Here is a 26,164-nt window from a genome sequence, read left to right as displayed (position 1 = left end):
TGGTACCGAGTGGGCACACGTGTGCCACACTGATGTGCCACGTGAGCACACGGACACGGATAACTCCAGTACCGATTTTATACGGTACTGGAATTATCTGGACGTGTGAAACTGGCCTAGGGCTGGGGTCACACTTGTGAGTTCAATGCGAGAAACTCTCGCCTCAATACCCGGCACTCGGATGCCTGTATTTCAGTGCAGCTGAACGCTCCAGTCCGAGTGCCGGCGGCAGTGCCGGGTATTGATGTGAGAGTTTCTCACATTGCACTCCAAAGTGTGACCCTGACCTGAGGCATCAAACAGTGTCCACACAATCCATCAGGAGGGATCTATCCAACATTCGGGTACATGACAGACACCCAGCCACAGGAGTCTGCTGACCTCACACCAGCGCTCACACAGGCTATCATGGTGCAGAGCGGGACGGCACTGCAGGTCAGTATGGAGGTCAGTATGGAGGTCAGTAAGGAGGTCTGTATGGAAGTCTGCATGGAAGTCTGCATGGAGGTCTGTATGGAGGTCTGTAAGGAGGTCTGCATGAAGGTCTGTATGGAAGTCTGTATGGAAGTCTGTATGGAGGTCTGTATGGAGGTCAGTATGGAGGTCAGTATGGAGGTCTGCATGGAGGTCTGCATGGAGGTCTGTATGTAGATCTGCATGGAGGTCTGCATGGAGGTCTGTATGTAGGTCAGTATGGAGGTCAGTATGGAGGTCTGTATGGAGGTCAGTATAGAGATCAGTATTGAGGTCTGTATGTAGATCTGTATGGAGGTCAGTATGGAGGTCTGTATGGAGATCTGTATGGAGGTCTGTATGGAGGTCTGTATGGAGATCTGTATGGAGGTCTGTATGGAGGTCTGTATGGAGGTCAGTATGGAGGTCTGTATGTAGATCTGTATGGAGGTCAGTATGGAGATCAGTATTGAGGTCTGTATGTAGATCTGTATGGAGGTCAGTATGGAGGTCTGTATGGAGATCTGTATGGAGTTCAGTATGGAGGTCAGTATGGAGGTCAGTATGGAGATCAGTATTGAGGTCTGTATGTAGATCTGTATGGAGGTCAGTATGGAGGTCTGTATGTAGATCTGTATGGAGGTCTGTATGGAGGTCTGTATGGAGATCTGTATGGAGGTCTGTATGGAGGTCAGTATGGAGGTCTGTATGTAGATCTGTATGGAGGTCAGTATGGAGATCTGTATGGAGGTCAGTATGGAGGTCAGTATGGAGGTCAGTATGGAGGTCAGTATGGAGGTCTGTATGTAGATCTGTATGGAGGTCAGTATGTAGATCTGTATGGAGGTCTGTATGTAGATCTGTATGGAGGTCAGTATGGAGGTCTGTATGGAGGTCAGTATGGAGATCAGTATTGAGGTCTGTATGTAGATCTGTATGGAGGTCAGTATGGAGGTCTGTATGTAGATCTGTATGGAGGTCAGTATTGAGGTCAGTATGGAGGTCAGTATGAAGGTCTGTATGGAGATCAGTATTGAGGTCTGTATGTAGATCTGTATGGAGGTCAGTATGGAGGTCTGTATGGAGATCTGTATGGAGGTCAGTATGGAGGTCAGTATGGAGGTCAGTATGGAGGTCTGTATGTAGATCTGTATGGAGGTCAGTATGGAGGTCAGTATGGAGGTCTGTATGGAGGTCAGTATGGAGATCAGTATTGAGGTCTGTATGTAGATCTGTATGGAGGTCAGTATGGAGGTCTGTATGGAGATCTGTATGGAGGTCAGTATGGAGGTCAGTATGGAGATCAGTATTGAGGTCTGTATGTAGATCTGTATGGAGGTCAGTATGGAGGTCTGTATGTAGATCTGTATGGAGGTCTGTATTGAGATCTGTATGTAGGTCTGTATGGAGATCTGTATGGAGGTCAGTATGGAGGTCAGTATGGAGGTCTGTATGGAGGTCTGTATGGAGGTCAGTATGGAGGTCAGTATGGAGGTCTGTATGTAGATCTGTATGGAGGTCAGTATGGAGATCTGTATGGAGGTCAGTATGGAGGTCAGTATGGAGGTCTGTATGTAGATCTGTATGGAGGTCAGTATGTAGATCTGTATGGAGGTCTGTATGTAGATCTGTATGGAGGTCAGTATGGAGGTCTGTATGGAGATCTGTATGGAGATCAGTATGGAGGTCTGTATGGAGGTCAGTATGGAGATCAGTATTGAGGTCTGTATGTAGATCTGTATGGAGGTCAGTATGGAGGTCTGTATGTAGATCTGTATGGAGGTCAGTATGGAGGTCAGTATGGAGGTCTGTATGGAGGTCAGTATGGAGATCAGTATTGAGGTCTGTATGTAGATCTGTATGGAGGTCAGTATGGAGGTCTGTATGGAGATCTGTATGGAGGTCAGTATGGAGGTCAGTATGGAGATCAGTATTGAGGTCTGTATGTAGATCTGTATGGAGGTCAGTATGGAGGTCTGTATGTAGATCTGTATGGAGGTCTGTATGGAGGTCTGTATGGAGATCTGTATGGAGGTCAGTATGGAGGTCAGTATGGAGGTCTGTATGGAGGTCAGTATGGAGGTCAGTATGGAGGTCTGTATGGAGATCTGTATGGAGGTCAGTATGGAGGTCTGTATGGAGGTCATTATTGAGGTCTGTATGGAGGTCAGTGTGGAGGTCTGTATGAAGGTCAGTATGGAGGTCAGTATGGAGGTCTGTATGTAGATCTGTATGGAGGTCAGTATGGAGGTAAGTATGGAGGTCTGTATGGAGATCTGTATCGAGGTCAGTATGGAAGTCAGTATGGAGGTCTGTATGGAGGTCAGTATGGAGGTCTGTATGGAGGTCTGTATGTAGATCTGTATCGAGGTCAGTATGGAGGTCTGTATGGAGGTCAGTATGGAGGTCAGTATGGAGGTCTGTATGGAGGTCTGTATCGAGGTCAGTATGGAGGTCAGTATGGAGGTCTGTATGGAGGTCAGTATGGAGGTCTGTATGGAGGTCATTATTGAGGTCTGTATGGAGGTCAGTATGGAGGTCAGTATGGAGGTCTGTATGGAGGTCTGTATCGAGGTCAGTATGGAGGTCTGTATGGAGGTCAGTATGGAGGTCAGTATGGAGGTCTGTATGGAGGTCTGTATCGAGGTCAGTATGGAGGTCTGTATGGAGGTCAGTATGGAGGTCTGTATGGAGGTCATTATTGAGGTCTGTATGGAGGTCAGTATGGAGGTCAGTATGGAGGTCTGTATGTAGATCTGTATGGAGGTCAGTATGGAGGTAAGTATGGAGGTCTGTATGGAGATCTGTATCGAGGTCAGTATGGAGGTCAGTATGGAGGTCTGTATGGAGGTCTGTATGTAGATCTGTATCGAGGTCAGTATGGAGGTCAGTATGGAGGTCTGTATGGAGGTCAGTATGGAGGTCTGTATGGAGGTCTGTATGGAGGTCTGTATGTAGATCTGTATCGAGGTCAGTATGGAGGTCAGTATGGCGGTCAGTATGGAGGTCTGTATGGAGGTCAGTATGGAGGTCATTATTGAGGTCTGTATGGAGGTCAGTATGGAGGTCTGTATGTAGATCTGTATGGAGGTCATTATTGAGGTCTGTATGGAGGTCTGTATGGAGGTCAGTTTGGAAGTCTGTATGGAGGTCTGCATGGAGGTCATTATTGAGGTCTGTATGGAGGTCAGTTTGGAAGTCTGTATGGAGGTCTGTATGGAGGTCTGTATGGAGGTCAGTATGTAGATCTGTATGGAGGTCAGTATGGAGGTCAGTATGGAGGTCTGCATGGAGGTCTGTCTTCGTCAGCCGTGAGTCCGCTTTGTCTTTGATGCAGTCATACATGGAGACTGGAATAGAGACCACGTTGGCCTTGCATGCTGCGGCCCTACCAGGTAACGTCACCCAGGTCCTGGGATTATGGTGTGAGGTGGTATAATGTACGGCAGCCGGACCCCTCTAGGCTTCATGGCAGGTGCACTAACAGCACGACTCATTTTCTTCAGGACGTCACCAGGCAGCATGAGTCATCAATGTACAGGGAGCTGCCAGCAGCGGACTTTGATGATTTTCAGGCCAAGTGCACTCAGTCACTAATAACCTGACTGATAGCAGCCAGGGCGGTGAGTGCCGGGGTATCTGCGCCTTATACTGGATACTGAATAGTTCCAGATGTTTGGAAAACGCCATTCCAGCATTTCCCGCCTCCGTCCTGAGATTTCCACAATTTCACTACAATATGATCGCATTATCTGCTGGTGATGGGAGGGGCCTATTTCGTGTGGGCGTGGTGTCCCGCGTGTGGGCGTGGTCATGTGTATGATCACCCACGTGCCCTTGGTTGTGCCCGTACACAATAACAATGATGAGCGGTGCGCCCGGTCTGCGTCTTCCCGATCGGTGGACTCCGCCACAGCGGCTGCGGTCACTTCTCTGATCTGGAGCAGCAGAACATTCTCTCCCGCATGGACCCAGCCGAGTAATGTGAACTGGGGCATATTATGCAGTTTACTCACCTGCTGCGGTCTGACCGCGCACAATCACCTCCACGTGCAGTAACGAGATGACATTCCGGAATCGAAAGGGTCAAAATAAAACAAGCGAGCGACCCAGTGGTCATGTGACAGCGCGCAGTACGTCACTTCCGGGAGAGGCGCATTGTGGGCTCTGTAGTTCAGTAGTTGTTCGCTCTGTAGTTCAGGTGTTCGCTGGCTCTGGCCTTCCGTGTCCCCTGTGACAGTGTGATGAGCACGGCCTCTATCATGATGGTATTACCGCCATGTCATGGTGTTACAGGTGTGAGGCTATTACTGTTACTGTGGACGAAACCAGCCAGGGAAAGAAAGGTCCGAGCAGCGCACACTACAAGTGCCAGCACACTGGTCCTTCCAAAACAAGGCTAGGTTTAGGAAGAGACAAACTGCGGCCACGTTCAGTGTTTGTAGCTAAATCCAGGAGTGGGTGATAAATGCAGAAGTGGGGCATATGTTTCTATTATACTTTTCCTCTAATTGTTCCACTCCTGGTTTTGACTAAGGCTACTTTCACACTAGTGTCGGAATCTCCCCGTCACAATGCGTCGGGCAGAGATTCTGACGCTAGCGTTTGCTGCATTGCACAATGGGTGCAGCGGATGCATTTCTCCGGCGCATCCGCTGCCCCATTGTGAGGTGGGGGCGGAGTTCCGGCTGCGCATGTGCGGTCGGAAAAAGCGGTCCATCAGGAGCAAAAAACGTTACATGTAGCGTTTTTTGCACCCGATGGTCCGCCAAAGCACAACGCATCCGTCGCACGACGCATGCGACGTGTGGCAATCCGTCGTCAATACAAGTCTATGGGGAAAAAACGCATCCTGCAAGCACTTTTGCAGGATGCGTTTTTTTTCTGCAAAACGACGCATTGTGGCGGATTGCAGTTAACACTAGTGTGAAAGTAGCCTTACACATACTGAGGTAAAATACTGACCAAATACTGAGGGTGTGACTGTGGTCCGCAGTATTATGGGGTCCGTCTGTTTAAAACAGTCTCTGCTGATGTAACCGCTGACCCCAGGACAGAACGCAGAGCGACCCCATAGTGATCAGTGGCCCCTCCGCTCCGCGGCCGTCTGAGGCGTGAGCGCGGCCTGTTCACACTGCGCTGTTCTGACTGCTCTTACCAGCACCAACATTGGGCAAGAAACAGATACAAAAAAGGGAACAATGAGCCGCACTAGGCCTGTACCCGGCAGGCTCCTGCCACTGTGCTCCATGAGGAAGAATGCATGTGCCCACCTAGACAATAAGGGCAAGGATGTACAGAAGGCCACCATGAAGGCGTCATCCTGAAGAGGAGTGCTGTCCGCTCCGGTATTAGCACCCATGGCCAGTCCTTCCTTCTGAGCCCTGGTTACTCGGGGGCTGGTGGCTGGGTATGTCCCTTGTCACACTCCTGCTTCCTGCAGTCTATATACATTGCTCAGCACTTTGTGGGGGTCTTGTCCCTCCTGTGAACGATGCCCTGGATTCCTCTTGCTTTCTAACCTCTCTGTTTTGATCTCCCCTAGTCGGCCCTACGTCATGATTCAGATTGTCCATGGCGCCTCTGCCATTTTATGTCTCCTTTTATTCTTTTGTGATTTCATTTTTAAACTTTGATCTCTTGTATATCAATAAAATATATATTCTGATCTTTAAACTTTTGAATCTTTTTATTTGAAGTAACTTAGGAGTTGGGGAGAGGAGGGGGAAAAAAAAAATAAGTATCCGCCTTTGCAATTCAGTCCAGTGTGATGACTTAGTCCAAAATGGACGGAGCTTTAACCCCGAAGAGTCAATGGCAGAGTTCTCACATGGGAAGGAAATGTCAGCTTGCACTATTGGACGTCAGCGGATTTATAAAATCCTATTCACACACACCGGAGACAAATGGTTTTTCATGTTTTTTTTTTTTTTTTTACTTTAATGTGTAAATTTGATTTCCCAAAAAACTTCCCCAAACCCCATCAGGATCATTATCACCCTGTAAATATAAAGGCCGATAAATGCGTGTACATGGGAGTTATCATTCTGGATCATCGCCCATGTGATCGCGCTGCCGATCAGCCACCGCTGATTTGTTTGTTCACATCGGCCATTCAACTGTTAGTCTGTGTTCACATGTCCAGTAAGCAGTTGGAACAGATCCAGCAGCAATTCTTTGGCAAAAAAAATGTTGTGCAGACACGACGTTTGTTGGATTTTAAAAACTTTCTCTCTGCTCGATCAGGTTTTTTTAACATTGAAGTCTATGAAAAACGGCTCAGCTAATTAGCCAGCTGTAACGGATCCAGTAAGCAAAAAACTGATCCTTTACAAATAAAAGAAAAATGGCTAATTAACGTATTCGTTTTCCATAGAATTCATGTTACAAAAACAGATCCAAATAATTTTTATTTTTTAGCTGGACAAAAAAGTTCAGTCTGCACAACTTTTTATGTCAACAAAAATCTTTGCTGGATCTGTTCTAACAGATGATTACTGGACAGGTGAACACAGCCTTAGGCCAGTCTCACACGTCCAGATAATTACGGTACCGGAATTATCCGTGTCTGTGTGCTCACGTGGTACATCAGTGTGGCACACGTGCAGCATCCGTGTGCCGACTGGGTACCACACGCACTGTGCAGGAGACAGCGCTACAGTTAAGCGCTGTCCCCTGCATCTGGTGCTGAAGCCGCTATTCATTTCTTCTCTCCAGCATCGTTCGCTGGGGAGAAGATATGAAAAATGTTTTTTTGGGGTGTTTAAAAAACAGATCCACCCCCTGTCCGCCCCCCCGCTGTTTATAAAATACTTACCCGGCTCCCTCGCTGGCGCTGCTTCCTGTCCTCGCCACAGCTTCTCCTGTATGAGCGGTCACGTGGTGCCGCCTATTACAGTGACGAATATGTAGCTCCACCTCCCATGGGGGGGGGGGGGGGGCGCACAGGGGGTGGGAGGGGGTTGGGGACAGGGATCTGTTTTTTAAACACCCAAAAAAAAACATTTTTCATATCTTCTATACAGCAAATGATGCTGGAGACAAGAAATGAATAGTGGCTTCAGCACCACGCTGGGGGGACAGCGCTTACTGTAGCGCTGTCTCCTGCACGGCACACGGACAACATCTGTGTGTGGTACGTGTTTTACACAGACCCATTGACGTTAATGGGTCCGTGTAATACGTGCGCTCCCACGAACACTGACATGTCTCCGTGTTTTTTCAAACGGACACACGGTCCGTGAAAACACGCTGACATGTGCAGAGACACATTGATTTTAATGTGTCTACGTGAGTCAGTGTCTCCGGTACGTGAGGAAATTGTCTCCGGTACGTGAGGAAACTGTCCCCTCACGTACCGGAGCCACTGACGTGTGAAACCTGCCTTAATGGGATGTGCTGACAACTAGATGCATGCTGTGTGGGAACAGAGAAATCGTAGTAACAATCGTTCTGTCACCATACAGATTCATCGACCAGTCGGCTAGAATGGGTGGAAACAGGCCTTTAAATGGATCTTTAGGGTATGTTTCCATACATCCAGATTAGCTGCGGATTGAACGCTAAGTAAAGCCGCAGCATTCAACCCGCAGCGTCCAGATGTTACAGCATAGTTGAGGGGATTTTATGAAATCCCATCTCTACCATGCGTGTGAACACGCATCCGGCGGCCCTGCGTTTCCAGGCACTTTTAAGAACTCAGCATGTCTGTTTACCTGTAAATAACAGGGTCCTGTGTATGGGGTGCGGAGATTCCAGATGTGTGCAATGAACACATCCGGAATTACCGCGCATACAGAAGGAGGCGGTGCTTTGGGCGGAGCGGGTTTTCCTCTCCGTCCAAAGCGCCGTCATTACGGACCGTGGACACGCACCCTAAGTCTAGTACTGGTTTCATTGGTACAGCGGTTCCGAACCTGATGTGTCACACTTCACTTTGAGCTATAAAAGGTCATGCAACCAAAGAGCACCTAAAGAGAAATAAACACACGCACTTTGTGATAATCACGCAGCTTTACTCCAGGTTTTGTAGTGTACCAATAGGTTTCATAAAATTATATACATTTCCTATATACAGTGAAGATTATAGAGCAGTAGAAAGATGGCGGCTACAAATACAGTAAGGTCAGGAATACTGAAATCATGGGCTGGTACATGCCCTAGTGACTCAGCGCTGCGGCCTCCCACCAAACCATAGAAACTGTTTTTTTATGACTGGTTGTAAATTGTGATGCTCCTAAGGTTTGAAAGTATTAGGGTACGTGCCCACCAAGGTTTTTGATGAGTCTTAATGGAGGGCGTCGGCTTAAAAAAAAAAACGCCCTGAAAACACTTTATTGAAAAACGACTACTGTCATACATTCAGGCTTTGATTTTTTTTTTTTTAATTGGTTTGAGGTTTTCAAAGAAGTCAAATTAAAAAAAATGATTTGTCTATTCTTCAGGACCTTTCCGCTGTGAAAATGCTCCATAAGTGAAAGGGTAGACTGCAATAAACTCCACAAAGGCGCCTTAGAGTTTAAGTGAAGTTTAAATTATCGTAATTTTAAAGCAAAAATATAAAAAAAATCTTCATTAAAACTTAAGACTAGATTATAAAATAGATTTAAAAAAAATAAAAGGAAAGGCTTTGGCATACAAAATTGAGGAATTTTGGGGTATCTGATTGAAGCGTGCGCGCAGGTCAAGGTGTCAGATACACCAAGAAATGTGCTCTACTCGTGGCCGGAAGTACCGTACATCTCGTAATGTCGTAATTTATGGCACTTGTGGGGTGTAAGTTATAATGAAGTTGTCGTCCAGGAGGCCCCGCCAAGCTTCGGACACTTTTTCTGGTGGCAGAGTAGCCAGGAACTGGTGTCAAAGCTCAAAGTGACAACATTTTGAAACATTTCAAACAGATTTGCGCCAAAATTCTGGCAAAAACTATTTTGGATCTAGCTGTGGATGGAGTTTTGCTTTTCCGTGGATTACGGTTTGTACAAGTCTGACCTGGTACCAGACATAGGAGACTCCGAGTCACACGGACACATGAAGAATAGTGATGTGATTGTGCCCCCGTGACACAGCCGCGTAGGCTGGGGGCACACATCACCTCGGGAAATGTAGAAGTGGACCAATCAGCAGCAAAATATGTACCAATTCAGCCATTCTTAAAGGGGATGTCTCTTTAAGACAACATGTATCTATATGCCCTATTACGGCATATGGACATAATATGCTCAGTAGCCCCTCTATTAGCCAAAAAGATGGGTTGCTATTTACAAGCAGCTCCCTTTCTGGTGGACTCCTGCATTACATAGACAACCATTCATCTGGAGGTTTGATATACAATACCAGACTCTACATTTGGTGGCCACCTTGCTGCTGTGAAAGCAGGACTTGGCGCCATCACCCGATCAACCATTTTGTCATGGGGTATCTTAATTGAGACAATCCCTTTAATGTTTAGCGAGCACTGTGCTTCTCTTTCTGACCTATTAAAAAGTTTAAAAACTGTAAAATTTCCCAATATTAAGTTTGAGAGAAAACAATAAGAAAGTTTTAACACTGGATGAGAATAGTTTTGACATTCTGGTAGGCGTTGATGTCCCACGTTGTTCTACATGAGGTGCCAATTTCCGATCTTCACTGGCGATCCACAATGTCTTTAAGCGTAATCCAGAATCGGCCAACTTACCGATGGACCATTGACTGGTGGCGGACCTCACTTGGCTACATCAGTTCCAATCATTAGTCGCCTCTAGTTCTGCAAGTATAAAATACTGATGTAATAGTATGGTCACCAGCGCAAGGACACACATTTACCAGTCCCTGTTGTGCATCTCAAGAGATGACATCGTGTGTGTCACTGTTGGGTCTTTGCCGCATTGCCAATGGTGGGAGTGGCTTTCCATAAAAATCTAAGTCAAGACAAACAGCAAAACACAAGAAAGAATGGTCCAATTAGTACCATAGGGTGCAGGTATTCAGAACTCTTAGGCAGCGCATGCAGAGCGAGGATGGTGCTTAGGGCTGATGATCAGGACCAGTGCTCAATGGAAAAGAATCAATGAGTGTTAGCTGGATGAAACATCAAACAAGAGGAATCTTCAGCAGCACTAAAGGGGTTGGCATGAAGGGCCCAGTTCATGGCTTCCCACTGGTGCTGCCTTCCGAGAGGTCTCTATAGCATAATAGAGGATAACTAAAAGGTGGAACTTTAGATGCAGACACTCCTTGCCCTGTGCGGCTAAGGCTACTTTCACACTAGCGTCGGTACGGGCCCGTCGCAGTGCGTCGGGCTGACGTACCGACGCATACTGTGAAATAAAATTACAACGGGAGCAGCGGATGCAGTTTTACAACGCATCCGCTGCCCCATTGTAAGGTCTGGAGAGGAGGGGTCGGAGTTCTGGCCGCGCATGCGCAGTCAGGAAAAGCGAAACCGACGGACAAAAAAACGTTGCATGCAACTTATTTTGTCCCGGCAGACTGCAAAAACACGACGCATCCGTCGCACGACCGATGCGACGTGTGGCAATCCGTCGCAATGCGTCGCTAATGAAAGTCTATTGAGAAAAAACGCATCCTACCGGCAACTTTGCAGGATGGGTTTTTTCCCTAAAACGACGCATTGTGACGTACGTCGAACGACGCTAGTGTGAAAGTAGCTTTAGGCGCTACTTCCCTTGTTCACATGGTTCTTGACAGGCAGAGGTAGTCAGACTGAACAGCGTAGATGGATCCATCGCAGATCCACTGTAAAATACACCATCAAAAATCGGCAATTTCCGCAGCAGAACGGGCATGATGCCAATTTGAGGTTTTGTACCATGCCTCGAACCTTGCACAGATTTTCTTTTAATAAGTGACCCCATCGTGTTGCCTAAAAAAAATGCCAACTCACCTCCTGGACCAGCACCGCTCCTCCACTCGGCCAGCGATCCTGTCACATTAACAATGTCATGTGAGCGCTGCAGCCTGTGTCACAAGATCGCCAGTGGATCCAGGGATCAGAGCGGAGACACGCACCAACCTGGTAAGTATGCTTTTTTTATGCATCATTTTGGGGACATTCTTAAGTATACAATCTCTTTAATAATTAAAGGGGTCTTCCCAGGATCTTGGAATAATAATAATGTCCACAATCGGATGTGTTAAATAGAATGTTCCTGTGCTGAGATAATCTTATAAATGTGCCCCTGCTGTGTACTGTTTAATGGCTGTGTCTGACCGTGCAGGGACATGGTCTGATGAGGAGGCAATAGAAAGTATACAGACAGGACAGCCGGGGATCGTAGCTGATTATTTTTGTAAGGTAAAACATTTCACTACCTATTTTATATCAGTAGAATTTTTTTTCTCTGCCCCTGCCCAGGAGCTGGGGTATGATCAGACGGTCAGACACAGCCATAACACAGTGCACAGCAGGGACACATTTATAAGATTACTAGATGGTGGCTCGATTCTAACACATCGGGTATTCTAGAATATGTATTTATGTATGTATATAGCAGCCACATAGTATATAGCACAGGCCATGTAGTATATAGGAGCCATGTAGTATATACTGTAGCAGACAAATACTAAGTGGCCTGTGCTATATACTATGTGGCTGCTATATACATACATATTGTAGAATACCCAATGCGTTAATACAGGCCACGCAATATATAACAGTGACCACGCAGTATATAACACAGCCACATACTATATAACACAGCCCACGCAGTATATAACACAGGCCACGCAGTATATAACACAGGCCACGCAGTATATAACACAGGCCACGCAGTATATAACAATGGCCACGTAATATATAGCACAGCCCACACATAATATAGCAGCCACGCAGTATATAACACAGGCGACGTAGTATATAACACAGCCCACGTCGTATACAGCAGTGTGGGCACTATATCCCTGTGAAAAAAAGAATTAAAATAAAAAATAGTTATATACTCACCTTCCGTCGTCCACCGAAGCCGTCCCGCTCCTCGCGATGCGGCCAGCAGCTTCCGTTCTCATCTCTGGGAACGGAAGCTGCCGAAAGCATCGGGATGAGCGGGACAACTTCGGTGGACGACGGAAGGTGAGAATAGCATGATTTTTTATTTTTTTATTATTTTTAACATTACATCTTAGGCAGCATCAATAGTAAAAAGTTGGTCTGGAATGGGGCGACACACTGGAGGAGAGTAGGGAGGGGCTAATTCGCGGCCGGACTAAGCCTGACGGCCGCGACCAATCAGTGACACGGGATTTCCGTTACAGACAGACTGAAGTACCCCTTAGACGATTATATTGATAGGTCTCAGCACAGGAACATTTTATTTAAACACATCCAATTGTGGAAATTATTATTATTAAAAAATCTACTTATTAAAATTAAACTTTTGTTAGTGGAAATAAGTGTTTTAAGTAGTCTGGTGTTAAAGAAAACCAGCATGAGAAGCAGTGGGGAAAATGATCACAACTGCAACCATCAGTTTGCCATTTTTCATGTTCCATATGGCTTCTGAAAGAATGTGAGTAGTAACCTTTACGGTACGCTTAAGGAACCCTAGTTTTCCTTTTCCATGCTTATCCCCAGGGATTGAGGCCTAGAATAGCTCAATCTTCAAGGATATCCTTGCCAGTAAAAACACTGGAGCACCCTTCCTTCCCCCCTAGGGAAATCTGAAGGACCCTCTAATAGATCAGTTGGGAATCCGTTATCTAGCTTGTGCACAGATCTCTTCTAGACATCGAGGCTGCATCGTGGAGACCTGACGTAGTGTGGACACAGGCGGCTGGAATACAGACACCTTGTAACATCCATATTATGGCTGCAAAACCCAAGCCGGATTGTGATTCTCCCGCCCCGTGCTAGCAGCAATGTTAGTCCAGGCCACAGAAGAAGCAAGAATGACATGACTACAAATAAAAGAGGTAAGAGAATAAGTTAGGAAAGTCAGGTAAATGACTGGCACATAAGACAGAGGATGGAAAATGATTTATTAAGCGTAAAGAGCAACAAACCATATAGAAAAATATAGATTATGACAGAATGTCTAGATTAGATGAGTAATGAAGTGCTCTTCTGTCTAGGTCCACATAGTGGGCATTCATTTAGGAATCAGTCAGGCGGTCTATACAAGAGCCACATATGTAGCCAGGCATCTATACGAGTCCTGGAAGACACGGAAGGCGAGGAGCCTGGATCTCCCTCCTCGCACATGCACTAAGGCGGCACCAGCCCTCGGCACGCTGCAGACTAGTATGGCTGCCAGACCCCACAGCTGGGAGTACTTGGGATTTTTTTTTTCTTTTCTATTTGTTGGAATGTGGCAGACAATATGTCATAGTAGGGATCTTTTCTTATTTTTCTTCCCCAGACCTTTAAAGGAGACAAGTCATTTTTGTATTGCTAGTTTTACGAAATACAATCTAGACTAGAAGAAGCTACATCTGCCTTATGACTTCCGGCTTGCAGCACTCCTGGCCAAATGACATTGCAGCGCTGCTGTCCTGAACTGTGCGCTCCTGATGAAGCATCGATACTGAATGTGGCCGGGATTAAAGCTCACAGCGAGCGCCAGCGACCCCAGACAACCTCAGTGCAGTGCTTACAAGCTCACCAAAAAGAGTATGCGAGCACTGCACGTTTGGCCACATCCGATAGATTGCAGAGGCGGCTGATCCTCTTGGCAATAAGCAGTAAACAATAAAAAAGAAAAGGAGGATGGACAAATTTTAATAAAAAGTACGTTGGAAAGTTACTTGTTTTTGCAAGCACTATCCAACACTATACAGTTGTACGCAAAAGTTTACATACCACAGCAGAATTTTTGCTTTCTTTGCCTTTTTTCAGAGAATATGAATGATAAACACCAAAACTTTTTCTCCACTCATGGTTAATGGTTGGGTGAAGCCATTTATTGTCAGACTACTGTGTTTTCTCTTTTTAAATCATAATGACAACCCAAACCATCCAAATGACCCTGATCAAAAGTTCACATACTCTGGTGATTTTGGCCTGATTCCATGCACAGAAGTTGACACAAATGGATTTGAATGGCTACTAAAGGTAACATCCTCACCCGTGATCTGTTTGCTTGTGATCAGTGTGTGTGCATAAAAGCCGAGTGAGTTTCTGCGATCCAGACAGACTCGTGCATCTTTCATCCAGCCATTCACGTTTCTGGATTGTGAGTCATGGGGAAAGCAAAAGAATTGTCAACGGATCTATTGGAAAAGGTAGTCGAATTGTATAACACAGGAAAGGGATACAAAAAGATATCCAAGGAATTGGTAATGCCAGTCAGCAGCGTTCAAACTGTGATTAACAAATGGAAAATCAGGGGCTCTGTAAAAACAAAACCACGGTCAGGTAAACCAACCATAATGTCATCCACAGCTGCCAGGAAAATTGTTCGGGATGCAAAGAAAAACCCACAAATAACATCAGCTGAAATACAGGACTCTCTGAAAACTAGTGGTGTGGTTGTTTAAAGATGCACAAAAAGGAGGAACTTGAAGAAAAATGAGATGCATGGACGAGACGCCAGAAGAAAGCCATTACTGCGCTGATTCCACAAAGTATCTCGCCTACAATACGCAAAACAGCACAGAGACAAGCCTCAACATTTGTGGGACAAGGTAATTTGGAGTGATGAGACCAAAATTGAACTTTTTGGCCACAACCATAAACGTTATATTTGGAGAGACGTCAACAATGTCTATGATGACAGGAACACCATTCCTAATGTAAAGCATGGAGGTAGATCGCTGATGTTTTGAGGCTGTGTAGGCTACAAAGTCACAGGAAACTTGGTCAAAGTTGAAAGGAAAGATGAATGCAGCACGTTATCAGCAAATACTGGAGGCAAATTTGCAATCATCAGCCTGGAAGCTGCACATGGGATGTACTTGGGCATTCCAACATGACAACGATCCAAAACACAAGGCCAAGTCGACCGGTCATTGGCTACAGCAGAACAAAGTGAAGGTTCTGAAGGAAGTGGCCATCTCAGTCTCCTGACCTCAATATCATTGAGCCACTCTGGGGAGTTCTCAAGCGTGCAGTTCATGCCAGACAGCCCTGGAATTTACAGGAACTGGAGGCTTTTTGCCAAGAACAGTGGGCAGCTTTACAATCTGAGAAAATAAGGAACCTCATCCACAACTACCACAAAAGACTTCAAGCTGTCACTGATGTTAGAGGGGGCAATACACGGTATTAAGAAATGGGGTATGTAAATTTTTGATCAGGGTCATTTGGTCGTTTTGGTTTGCAATTAGGATTTCAAAAGAGAAAACACATTAGTTTGACAATAAATGGCTTCACCCAACCACTAACCAGGAGTGGAGAAAAAGTTTTGGTGTTTATCATTCATATTCTCTGAAAAAATGCCAAGAAAGCAAAAATTCTGCAGGAGTATGTAAACTTTTGAGCACAACTGTACCTCTATTAAAATTGGAATAATCCTGGAGCGTCTCCTCCCAGCGCTCTGTTATGGAGCTGTTCCTCTGTTATTCCACCAAGGATAACGTGACTAGTTGACCTTTCCATTTTTCTTGTAAAGGGGTCTGTATACGCTCACACTGTCCGATAGTTGGGACAGTATCAGCCTGTGAGACTGGTAAATTACCAGTTTAGTTGTAATAAATAATGCTCCACTGTAGTTATTTCATAGAGAATATCAAAAAGATGTAAAGAATAATACAGTTTCTGTAGGGCTTGTTCTGGTCAAACATGTTCCTGCTGCAGGCAGCGATTACATGTGTCCGGCAGGCACAGGACGTACAGAGGCCGGTGCGGGATCTGTCAGACTATGGTAGATTTTATACAGGAAGCCATCTGCATAGCCAGGCAGGTCATAGGAAGCTGAATAAAATGATATCTGCGATACGATTTATTACTCCAAAGAAATCTATATTTATCTTATGTGTAAAACCTCTGTTAAGATCTATGTGCCAGAACCTGATCTCCCTGAGAATCTGCCTACAGAGATTATTTTAATTGAGAGGGGACGTTACCAGTCTGAGACATGTCATGACTGATAGTCTGCTCTAATAATGACACACAGCTCTGCAGTGAGATCATAAATAACAGTACAGCAGAGCTAACACAGTACAGCAGATGTGAACTTTCTCTCATTACAAACACTTTTGCAGCAGCAACTGTAGAGTTATGCGTGATTATAACCAACAAAATACAGCAGCATTGACCTGGTCTCATTACAAACAACACAGACCTTTGCAGTTGTCATCCTCATTTTCAGCTTCATCTCACAAACAACCAGTGTTGGTAGAAGGGCAGTACAGCAGAGCGGACGGCACTATGAGAGGACAACTGCAAATGTGTTTGTAATGAGACAAGGTTAGTTATATAAAGGCACTTCTCTACAGAGGAGCTGACAACACTATGAGAGGACAAGTGCTGCTGCAAATGTGTTTGTAATGAAACAAAGTTCACCTCTGCTGCACTTTCAGATCTGCTATACTGTGTTAGTTCTGATGTCACTGCAGATCTCTGAACTCACTGTGTGAGATTATGAGAACAGACTGTCAAGCCGTTACATGTCTCACACTGGTAATACCCCCTTCTATATAAAATAATCTCTGAAGTCAGAATCTGGTGCAGATCAGGGTCCAGCCCATAGATCTTAAAGGGGTTGTCCGGTTAAAACTGGTAAGTCACACAGAGTGACTGCAGACTTACGAATCCCAGCAGTGCACACACTGTGCACTGCGGGGATTCGCTAGTTTCACACACACGAGAACGAAGACTATGTATGAATTTATGAGTTATACATACCCCTGGCCAGTGGGCACAACCTCGTTCTCCATATAGTTGTATGGAGTGAGGTCGCACCCTCTAGTCAGAAATGCCCACTATCCGACTACGTCATCAAATGGGGCCCACAGGCCAGGGGTATATATAACTCATACATAGCCTGTGTGCGAATGTCTGAAACCGGCGGATCTCTGCAGCACACATTGCGTGCACTGGGGGGACTCATAAGTCACACAGTGACTGCAGGCTTATCATTTTGGACCGGCTAACCGCTTTTAAAAGCTCAGTAGCGTATGAGAAAAGTGGATATCTCAGTAAAATGTGGATTTCTCTTTAAAAAGACATCGCAGATATCAAGATATTTTATTTTAACATTTCTGTGACCTACATGCCCACATGGGTGGCTTAGGAGGGTAGATCCCACCGACAGATGCCCTTAAAGTATTTTGGATGTTTTAAAAAAAAAATTTTAAAAAAAGCAGGCGAGGACAAACCCCCTGATTCTTATGCAAGCAATTGTAAGACTTTTTTGTTTATATAAATAGTCGGTGGAATTGGGAGACATTTTACCACCAATACTGTATTCCGGCCAATTTCTTTTGATTCTCCCATTCGATGTATGACTATTATACAGTCCTGACCTCCCCTTCATCGAGATTCATGGAGTTAGCATTTGAAAAACAGAAAAAAAAAGTAAAAAAAAAAAAAGAAAAGCCATGCGAGATACCAAAAAAAGAGAAAGATTGACACCCCAATGTTTGGAAATGGCCACACGTGAAGGAAGCGATGTTAATGGAGAATGGAGCTTGCATGCGAAGAAACAGAAGATAAAGGCATTCTACAATTACCATTATGATGTGTTTCTCCAAGAGGCTCAAGTTTTGGAAGTCTAGTAACTTTTGGGGTTCCCCAGCCAACTACAGGGAAAACAAACAGAATATTCACTTAAAATAAAAAAAAATGAAATGACTAGTCAGAGGCTCAGAGAAAACCCATAAGAGGACAAGCTGACCAGTGTCCTGGAAACATAACGCAGTCACAGAGGACAATGTAGAAAACTTTACAGTCATTTACTAGATAAATCTCACGCTTTAGAGTGCAGGACTAAAAACAGACAAATACTGACCCCAAAATGCTTCATGACACGTCACAAGGCTGCATCGGGGTCCTACAGACGGGGGATCAGCCCATGTTAGGGAGAAACAGGGCTTCATTCAACATTTGTAGTTTTCAATAAAAGGAACCATTTTTTTTCTCAGTGTGGTGCATCCAAATTTCATCTATTTTTGGTTCACGTGTTCATTTTTACCATAAGTGTTACATCGTTTTTTCTAATAAATAAGATTTACAAGTTTTTTCCACCCATTAAACGGTAAAACAGGACAACAATCGGATAAAGCACACATGCCATCCGTGATCCGCAGTTTTTACCATTGATTAGAATGGGCACGTTTGATCAGTGAATCCTATCAAAAACAAGTGGGTTTTTTTTTTGCATTCATTGTGTCCATTGAAAAAAAAAAAAAAGACATCCACTTCTGCTCCCAGGCCTGGATCATACTGGCCCTTTCGCATCGATTGGTCAATGAAAAATAAAAACTAGAAGCTCATGGATGCAACTGGTCTGTCTGTTTTTACTATTTAAGGCCGGTTTCACACGTCAGTGGCTCTGGTACGTGTAGTGACCGTTTTCTCACGTACCGGAGACACTGACACACGTAGACCCATTCAAATGAATGGGTCTATGCACATGCCTGCGTGTTTTCACGGACCGTGTGCAAAACACGGAGACATGTCCGTTTTACTCCGGCAGCACGGTCCGCAAAGCGTCCCGCACACGTGCACACGAAGAACAGTGTGCACTCTCCTCCGTGTGCACGTACCGCCGCAGGAGAAACAGCACTACAGTTAAGCGCTGTCCCCTGCGTGTGGTGCTGAAGCCAGCATTCATCCCTTCTGTCCTGCTCGACTGAAAGCAGCGCTTGCAGGAGAGAAGAGATGAAAAATCAAAGTTTTTTTTTTTTTGTTAAAAATAAAGTTTGGGGGTCATAGGGGTGGAGCCGCATATTCATCACTGTAATGAGTGGTACCACGTGACCACTCACACAGGACAAGCTGTCGGCGCTGAGAGGAGGCATCGCATGAGCTGGGTGAGTATTTCTCTGCAAGTGGGCGGGCGCGCGGGGGGTGGGGAGGGGTGGCTGGCGGGAGATGACCCCAAACTTTATTTTTAACAACAAAAAAAAAAAAACACTTTGATTTTTCATCTCTTCTCTTCAGCGAGCGCTGCAGGGGAGAAGAGATAAATGCCACCTTCAGCACCACACGCAGGGGACAGCGCTGTCTCTCCTGCACGGTCCGTGTGGTCCTCAGGCGGCACACGGCTGCTGCACGTGTGCCACACTGATGTGCCACGTGAGCACACAGACAACTCCGGTACCGATTTCTCCGGTTCTGGAATTATCTGGACGTGTGAGACTGGCCTAAAAGATAGAAGTATATAGGAATTCATTTTTTGCTTTTTTTTTTTTTTTCCCGAGAAAATCACAGATGGTAAAAATGGACACAGACTAAGAATGGGTGACAGTGAAATAGTGCACACTGATGAAAACACGCATGTCATGATGACACCTTACATTGGGAGATCCCGACTATGGGTATGTGCACACGTCAGGATTTCTTGCAGAAATTTCCTGACAAAAACCGGATATTTCTGTCAAATCTGCATGCGTTTTTTTTTTGCATTTTTTTTTTCCAATGCCTTAAATAGCATGAAAAACACAAAAATCCGCAAAATTAATGAACACGCTGCTTTTTTTTACTGTGATGCGTTCGTTCGCGGAAAAAAACGCATCCATGTGCACAAAAATTGCAGAATGCATTCTAAATGATAGGATGCATATATATGCATTTTTAATGTGTTTTTATCGCGGAAAAACGTGAAAAAACCTGAACGTGTGCACATACCCTATATGCGGGGATCCAGGCCCGTTCCCTCACTTCATCCTGGACGTGTCATAAAAGTCATCAGTGGGAAAATCTCTTTAACAATAAAATATTGCACAGTGGAAATCGATACGTACAGTAACGAAGCATATAAAATATTAAAAAGCGTATAAAATGCAGTCTCTCAATCACAGGCAAAAGACTAAAAGTGGCGAGCGTTTATTGCAATGTAGTGCATGGCCGTAGAATCTAAGACATTTGCATCTGAAGCATCTTCCGCAGCTCTGACGGCGAGATCGTCACTGTCCGGGCGATACACCAAGATAGCGGCCTTCAGTCACAGTCTGTCATTTGCTTGGACAGCGTCCAGCAGGAGGCGCACTTCTCTACTCACCGGGTAGCTGGGGTGGCGGGGTCACTGGGCTCTTTATATCTGACTCCTCGGAGCAAAAAGGCTCAACTTTGTTATTTCTTTTCATTTTTAGCTTTTTCATCTTCTTTTTGCTTTGAGCTTTTATATAAAAAAAAAAGCCAAGACAAATAATACATTATTAAAGGAATGTAATAGTTTAATTAATTTACATTAAAGTATAGCTACATGTAAGTTTCATAATTAGTAAAATGGAGATACTGGAGCTGTGTCATGAACCAAAGACATTTTTTTTTAAAATTTTTAACTCACTTGACCGCTGAGGCCACTTAAGGGGTATTCCCACCTTCAAGATCCTATCCCAATATGTAGTAGGAATAATAACAATAGGAAATACCTCTAATTAGAAATGTATAGTTCTTCTGATAAGCTATGGTATGTGGATTACCCCATGTGCAGAGCATTGCAGTTGCTTAGGTATCCATCGTTCCAATCACTAACAACTACCTGTCAGTATATGAGTGGTTGTAACCATGGATACCCAAGCTACTACAATGCCCTGCACGTGAAGTAAGCCACATAGCTAATCACAAGAACTATACTAGATTTCTAACTAGAGGTATGGGCTAATATTAGTATTATTAATCCTACTACATACTGGGATAGGATCTTGGCGATAGGACTACCCCTTTAAAGACTGCTGATTGCACAGGGTGTCTTCACTTCTAATCCAGGCAGAGACCACCTCCATTCTACAATTCATAGAAATCCCTTTTCACGGCTGACTTTTTTTTTTTAATAGTGCTTGAAATGTTGCGCAAGGCAAATGCATGCAAAAGGAAAAAAAAAATGCAACTTTTGCTGTTCCAAAAATTTTTCTAAGAAAAGTGAGTGGAACTTGGGTGGGAAGGGGAATGTCCTGAGATGGGACGTGACCGAGCAAGCCCATGAAATCCATCATAATTTCCACCACAAAAATGATGTAAATTACAACAGGCGTGGCTGGAGTAACACTGGTGACCTGGGAGCACGGTGATTGAATGATGCCCCCCATTAGGACGCGCCTCTTACCGCAGAGCACAGGTCATCCAGACTGTTACAGACAGAAGAGTCCTCTAGTCCGTGGCTGGAGTAACACTGGTGACCTGGGAGCACGGCGATTGAATGATGCCCCCATTAGGACGCGCCTCTTACCGCAGAGCACAGGTCATCCAGACTGTTACAGACAGAAGAGTCCTCTAGTCCGTGGCTGGAGTAACACTGGTGACCTGGGAGCACGGTGATTGAATGATGCCCCCCATTAGGACGCGCCTCTTACCGCAGAGCACAGGTCATCCAGACTGTTAGAGACAGAAGAGTCCTCTAGTCCGTGGCTGGAGTAACACTGGTGACCTGGGAGCACGGTGATTGAATGATGCCCCCCATTAGGACGCGCCTCTTACCGCAGAGCACAGGTCATCCAGACTGTTACAGACAGAAGAGTCCTCTAGTCCGTGGCTGGAGTAACACTGGTGACCTGGGAGCACGGTGATTGAATGATGCCCCCCATTAGGACGCGCCTCTTACCGCAGAGCACAGGTCATCCAGACTGTTAGAGACAGAAGAGTCCTCTAGTCCGTGGCTGGAGTAACACTGGTGACCTGGGAGCACGGCGATTGAATGATGCCCCCCATTAGGACGCGCCTCTTACTGCAGAGCACAGGTCATCCAGACTGTTACAGACAGAAGAGTCCTCTAGTCCGTGGCTGGAGTAACACTGGTGACCTGGGAGCACGGCGATTGAATGATGCCCCCCATTAGGACGCGCCTCTTACTGCAGAGCACAGGTCATCCAGACTGTTAGAGACAGAAGAGTCCTCTAGTCCGTGGCTGGAGTAACACTGGTGACCTGGGAGCACGGTGATTGAATGATGCCCCCCATTAGGACGCGCCTCTTACCGCAGAGCACAGGTCATCCAGACTGTTACAGACAGAAGAGTCCTCTAGTCCGTGGCTGGAGTAACACTGGTGACCTGGGAGCACGGTGATTGAATGATGCCCCCCATTAGGACGCGCCTCTTACTGCAGAGCACAGGTCATCCAGACTGTTAGAGACAGAAGAGTCCTCTAGTCCGTGGCTGGAGTAACACTGGTGACCTGGGAGCACGGCGATTGAATGATGCCCCCCATTAGGACGCGCCTCTTACCGCAGAGCACAGGTCATCCAGACTGTTAGAGACAGAAGAGTCCTCTAGTCCGTGGCTGGAGTAACACTGGTGACCTGGGAGCACGGTGATTGAATGATGCCCCCCATTAGGACGCGCCTCTTACCGCAGAGCACAGGTCATCCAGACTGTTAGAGACAGAAGAGTCCTCTAGTCCGTGGCTGGAGTAACACTGGTGACCTGGGAGCACGGCGATTGAATGATGCCCCCATTAGGACGCGCCTCTTACCGCAGAGCACAGGTCATCCAGACTGTTAGAGACAGAAGAGTCCTCTAGTCCGTGGCTGGAGTAACACTGGTGACCTGGGAGCACGGTGATTGAATGATGCCCCCCATTAGGACGCGCCTCTTACCGCAGAGCACAGGTCATCCAGACTGTTACAGACAGAAGAGTCCTCTAGTCCGTGGCTGGAGTAACACTGGTGACCTGGGAGCACGGTGATTGAATGATGCCCCCCATTAGGACGCGCCTCTTACCGCAGAGCACAGGTCATCCAGACTGTTACAGACAGAAGAGTCCTCTAGTCCGTGGCTGGAGTAACACTGGTGACCTGGGAGCACGGCGATTGAATGATGCCCCCCATTAGGACGCGCCTCTTACTGCAGAGCACAGGTCATCCAGACTGTTACAGACAGAAGAGTCCTCTAGTCCGTGGCTGGAGTAACACTGGTGACCTGGGAGCACGGTGATTGAATGATGCCCCCATTAGGACGCGCCTCTTACTGCAGAGCACAGGTCATCCAGACTTTTACAGACAGAAGAGTCCTCTAGTCCGTGGCTGGAGTAACACTGGTGACCTGGGAGCACGGTGATTGAATGATGCCCCCCATTAGGACGCGCCTCTTACCGCAGAGCACAGGTCATCCAGACTGTTAGAGACAGAAGAGTCCTCTAGTCCGTGGCTGGAGTAACACTGGTGACCTGGGAGCACGGCGATTGAATGATGCCCCCATTAGGACGCGCCTCTTACCGCAGAGCACAGGTCATCCAGACTGTTAGAGACAGAAGAGTCCTCTAGTCCGTGGCTGGAGTAACACTGGTGACCTGGGAGCACGGTGATTGAATGATGCCCCCCATTAGGACGCGCCTCTTACCGCAGAGCACAGGTCATCCAGACTGTTACAGACAGAAGAGTCCTCTAGTCCGTGGCTGGAGTAACACTGGTGACCTGGGAGCACGGTGATTGAATGATGCCCCCCATTAGGACGCGCCTCTTACCGCAGAGCACAGGTCATCCAGACTGTTACAGACAGAAGAGTCCTCTAGTCCGTGGCTGGAGTAACACTGGTGACCTGGGAGCACGGCGATTGAATGATGCCCCCCATTAGGACGCGCCTCTTACTGCAGAGCACAGGTCATCCAGACTGTTACAGACAGAAGAGTCCTCTAGTCCGTGGCTGGAGTAACACTGGTGACCTGGGAGCACGGTGATTGAATGATGCCCCCATTAGGACGCGCCTCTTACTGCAGAGCACAGGTCATCCAGACTTTTACAGACAGAAGAGTCCTCTAGTCCGTGGCTGGAGTAACACTGGTGACCTGGGAGCACGGTGATTGAATGATGCCCCCCATTAGGACGCGCCTCTTACCGCAGAGCACAGGTCATCCAGACTGTTACAGACAGAAGAGTCCTCTAGTCCGTGGCTGGAGTAACACTGGTGACCTGGGAGCACGGCGATTGAATGATGCCCCCCATTAGGACGCGCCTCTTACTGCAGAGCACAGGTCATCCAGACTGTTACAGACAGAAGAGTCCTCTAGTCCGTGGCTGGAGTAACACTGGTGACCTGGGAGCACGGCGATTGAATGATGCCCCCCATTAGGACGCGCCTCTTACTGCAGAGCACAGGTCATCCAGACTTTTACAATACGCCATTCTGGATCAGTCAGCGCTAATGTGTTATTAGTAAATGTAATTATCTCTCATTTCAAAAACTTCTCGGTGTTCATGACAACGGTAAAAAGTATCCGATTAAAGTCAATATATAATTACAGTCTTCAGCTAAAAAGGCAGGTTTAGACAATTTTCTGCTAAAAAATTAAAACATTCACAGAGCAATGATGAGTGGCAAATACCCTTAAATCTCTTTTTGCATACCTGGCTTTGCCATCCTGCCTTGTCCAAGCCTACAGCAGTGAAAGAGCTGTCATTAAAGAGAATCTACCAGCCGGTTTTTGCTATGTAATCTGAGGACACAATAAGGTAAGGGCTGAGACACAGATTTTAGTGATGTGTCACTTACTAGGCTGAGTGCTGTTTCCATACAGTGAAGGTTTTATCACCAGGAGATTACCATTGCCCAAACTAGTGCCCTCTGCCAAGTGGCCTGACTACACCCCCTCCTCTGATAAGCAGCTCACTGTCCATAGACACTAAACATGCAGAGCCTGGTGCGGGCAGGGGCAGCAGTCTCAGCTCTGCTACACGCTTCATCTAAGAACTCTGATTGTATCACAACTGCTGCAGCCACTAAGCCAAGTCATTCAGTCTCTTTTCTACATTATGCTGCTCTCATATGGGGTAGTAAAAAACTGATGACAGATTCACTTTAAAAGGGTATTCCCATCTACAATTATTGTGCATCGTCCATATGTGCCAAAAGTAGGTGGAGGTCCCACCAATAGCACCCGCATATATTGTGAGGACAGGACCCTGCCATGTGCTGCATTCAGGGAAAGGTGGCTGTAATTCACAAATAAATCAATGAGAATTCTGACTGCCTCTTCACTGGCAGCTGTGCCTGTCAGAGCTGCTTGTCCTATCCCTGTATTTACTAAGTTGGGATCCCCCCCATTACCCCTTTTTACGAGCTATGACTTACCTATACGTCATAGGTCGCCTCCCTCTCTGATGCGGCCTCTGGCGCTGAGACTGCATGCTTCCAGGCACGTGATAGCGGATCTAATCAGCAGTCATCTGCCCCTAACAGCCGCAGGTGGAATCGCGATCCTCCTGCGGCCGTTCATGTGTCAATCTACTAAAATGCTTGTGCATGCCCTTATCTCCCGCCTTGACTACTGCAACATCCTTTTCTGCGGCCTCCCTGCTAACACCCTTGCACCTCTCCAATCCATCCTTAACTCTGCTGCCCGACTAATTTATCTCTCTCCTCGCTACTCCTCTGCTTCTCACCTCTGCAAACCTCTTCACTGGCTCCCATTCCCTCAGTGTATCCAGTTCAAATGACTAGTACTGACCTACAAAGCCATCCACAACCTGTCTCCTCCATATATCTCTGAACTAATCTCTCGATATCTTCCTTCACAATCTCCAGTCCTCCCAAGACCTCCTTCTCTCCCCCACACTTATTCGCTCCTCATCCAACCGCCTCCAAGACTTCTCCCGAATATCGCCCATCCTCTGGAACTCTCTGCCCCAACACGTCCGACTATCAACCACATTCGGATCCTTCAGATGGAACCTGAAA

At 46.3% G+C, this 26,164-nt stretch overlaps 3 protein-coding genes across 6 annotated transcripts in view; all 3 read right to left on the bottom strand.

Annotated features, from left to right (window-relative positions):
• The window catches only part of NSUN3 (NOP2/Sun RNA methyltransferase 3), a 68,143-nt gene extending 63,559 nt beyond the window's left edge, over positions 1-4,584 (bottom strand). Inside the window, exon 1 of the mRNA XM_069760990.1 lies at positions 4,470-4,584. The gene's annotated coding sequence lies outside the window, so the exon portion shown is untranslated. The remainder of the gene's footprint in view (positions 1-4,469) is intronic.
• LOC138671555 (streptococcal hemagglutinin-like) lies at positions 330-3,743 on the bottom strand. Its single transcript, XM_069759732.1, has one exon. The coding sequence runs from the start codon at positions 3,741-3,743 to the stop codon at positions 330-332; it is 3,414 nt and encodes a 1,137-aa protein (XP_069615833.1).
• A 3,863-nt stretch (positions 4,585-8,447) lies between the features above and the next one.
• ARL13B (ARF like GTPase 13B) overlaps positions 8,448-26,164 on the bottom strand; it is a 79,982-nt gene continuing 62,265 nt past the window's right edge. For 2 of the 4 annotated variants that reach the window (XM_069760984.1, XM_069760985.1), the window contains exons 9-11: positions 20,556-20,672; positions 18,064-18,132; positions 8,448-10,355 (exon numbers count right to left, since the gene is read on the bottom strand). In XM_069760984.1, the coding sequence (XP_069617085.1) occupies positions 10,279-10,355; positions 18,064-18,132; positions 20,556-20,672 (263 nt within the window). In that variant the 3' untranslated portion in view covers positions 8,448-10,278. The remainder of the gene's footprint in view (positions 10,356-18,063; positions 18,133-20,555; positions 20,673-26,164) is intronic. The other 2 variants (XM_069760986.1, XM_069760987.1) reach the window with 1 other exon arrangement.

The sequence above is a fragment of the Ranitomeya imitator genome, chromosome 3 (assembly GCF_032444005.1).
Source record: "Ranitomeya imitator isolate aRanImi1 chromosome 3, aRanImi1.pri, whole genome shotgun sequence".
In the NCBI taxonomy this organism is placed as follows: Eukaryota; Metazoa; Chordata; class Amphibia; order Anura; family Dendrobatidae; genus Ranitomeya; species Ranitomeya imitator.
This window is presented reverse-complemented; position numbering and strand designations above follow the sequence as displayed.

Excerpts from the sequence above, each read along its gene's own strand:
- LOC138671555 (XM_069759732.1), bottom strand. The coding sequence starts at position 3,743 with ATGCAGACCTCCATACTGACCTCCATACTGACCTCCATACAGATCTAC.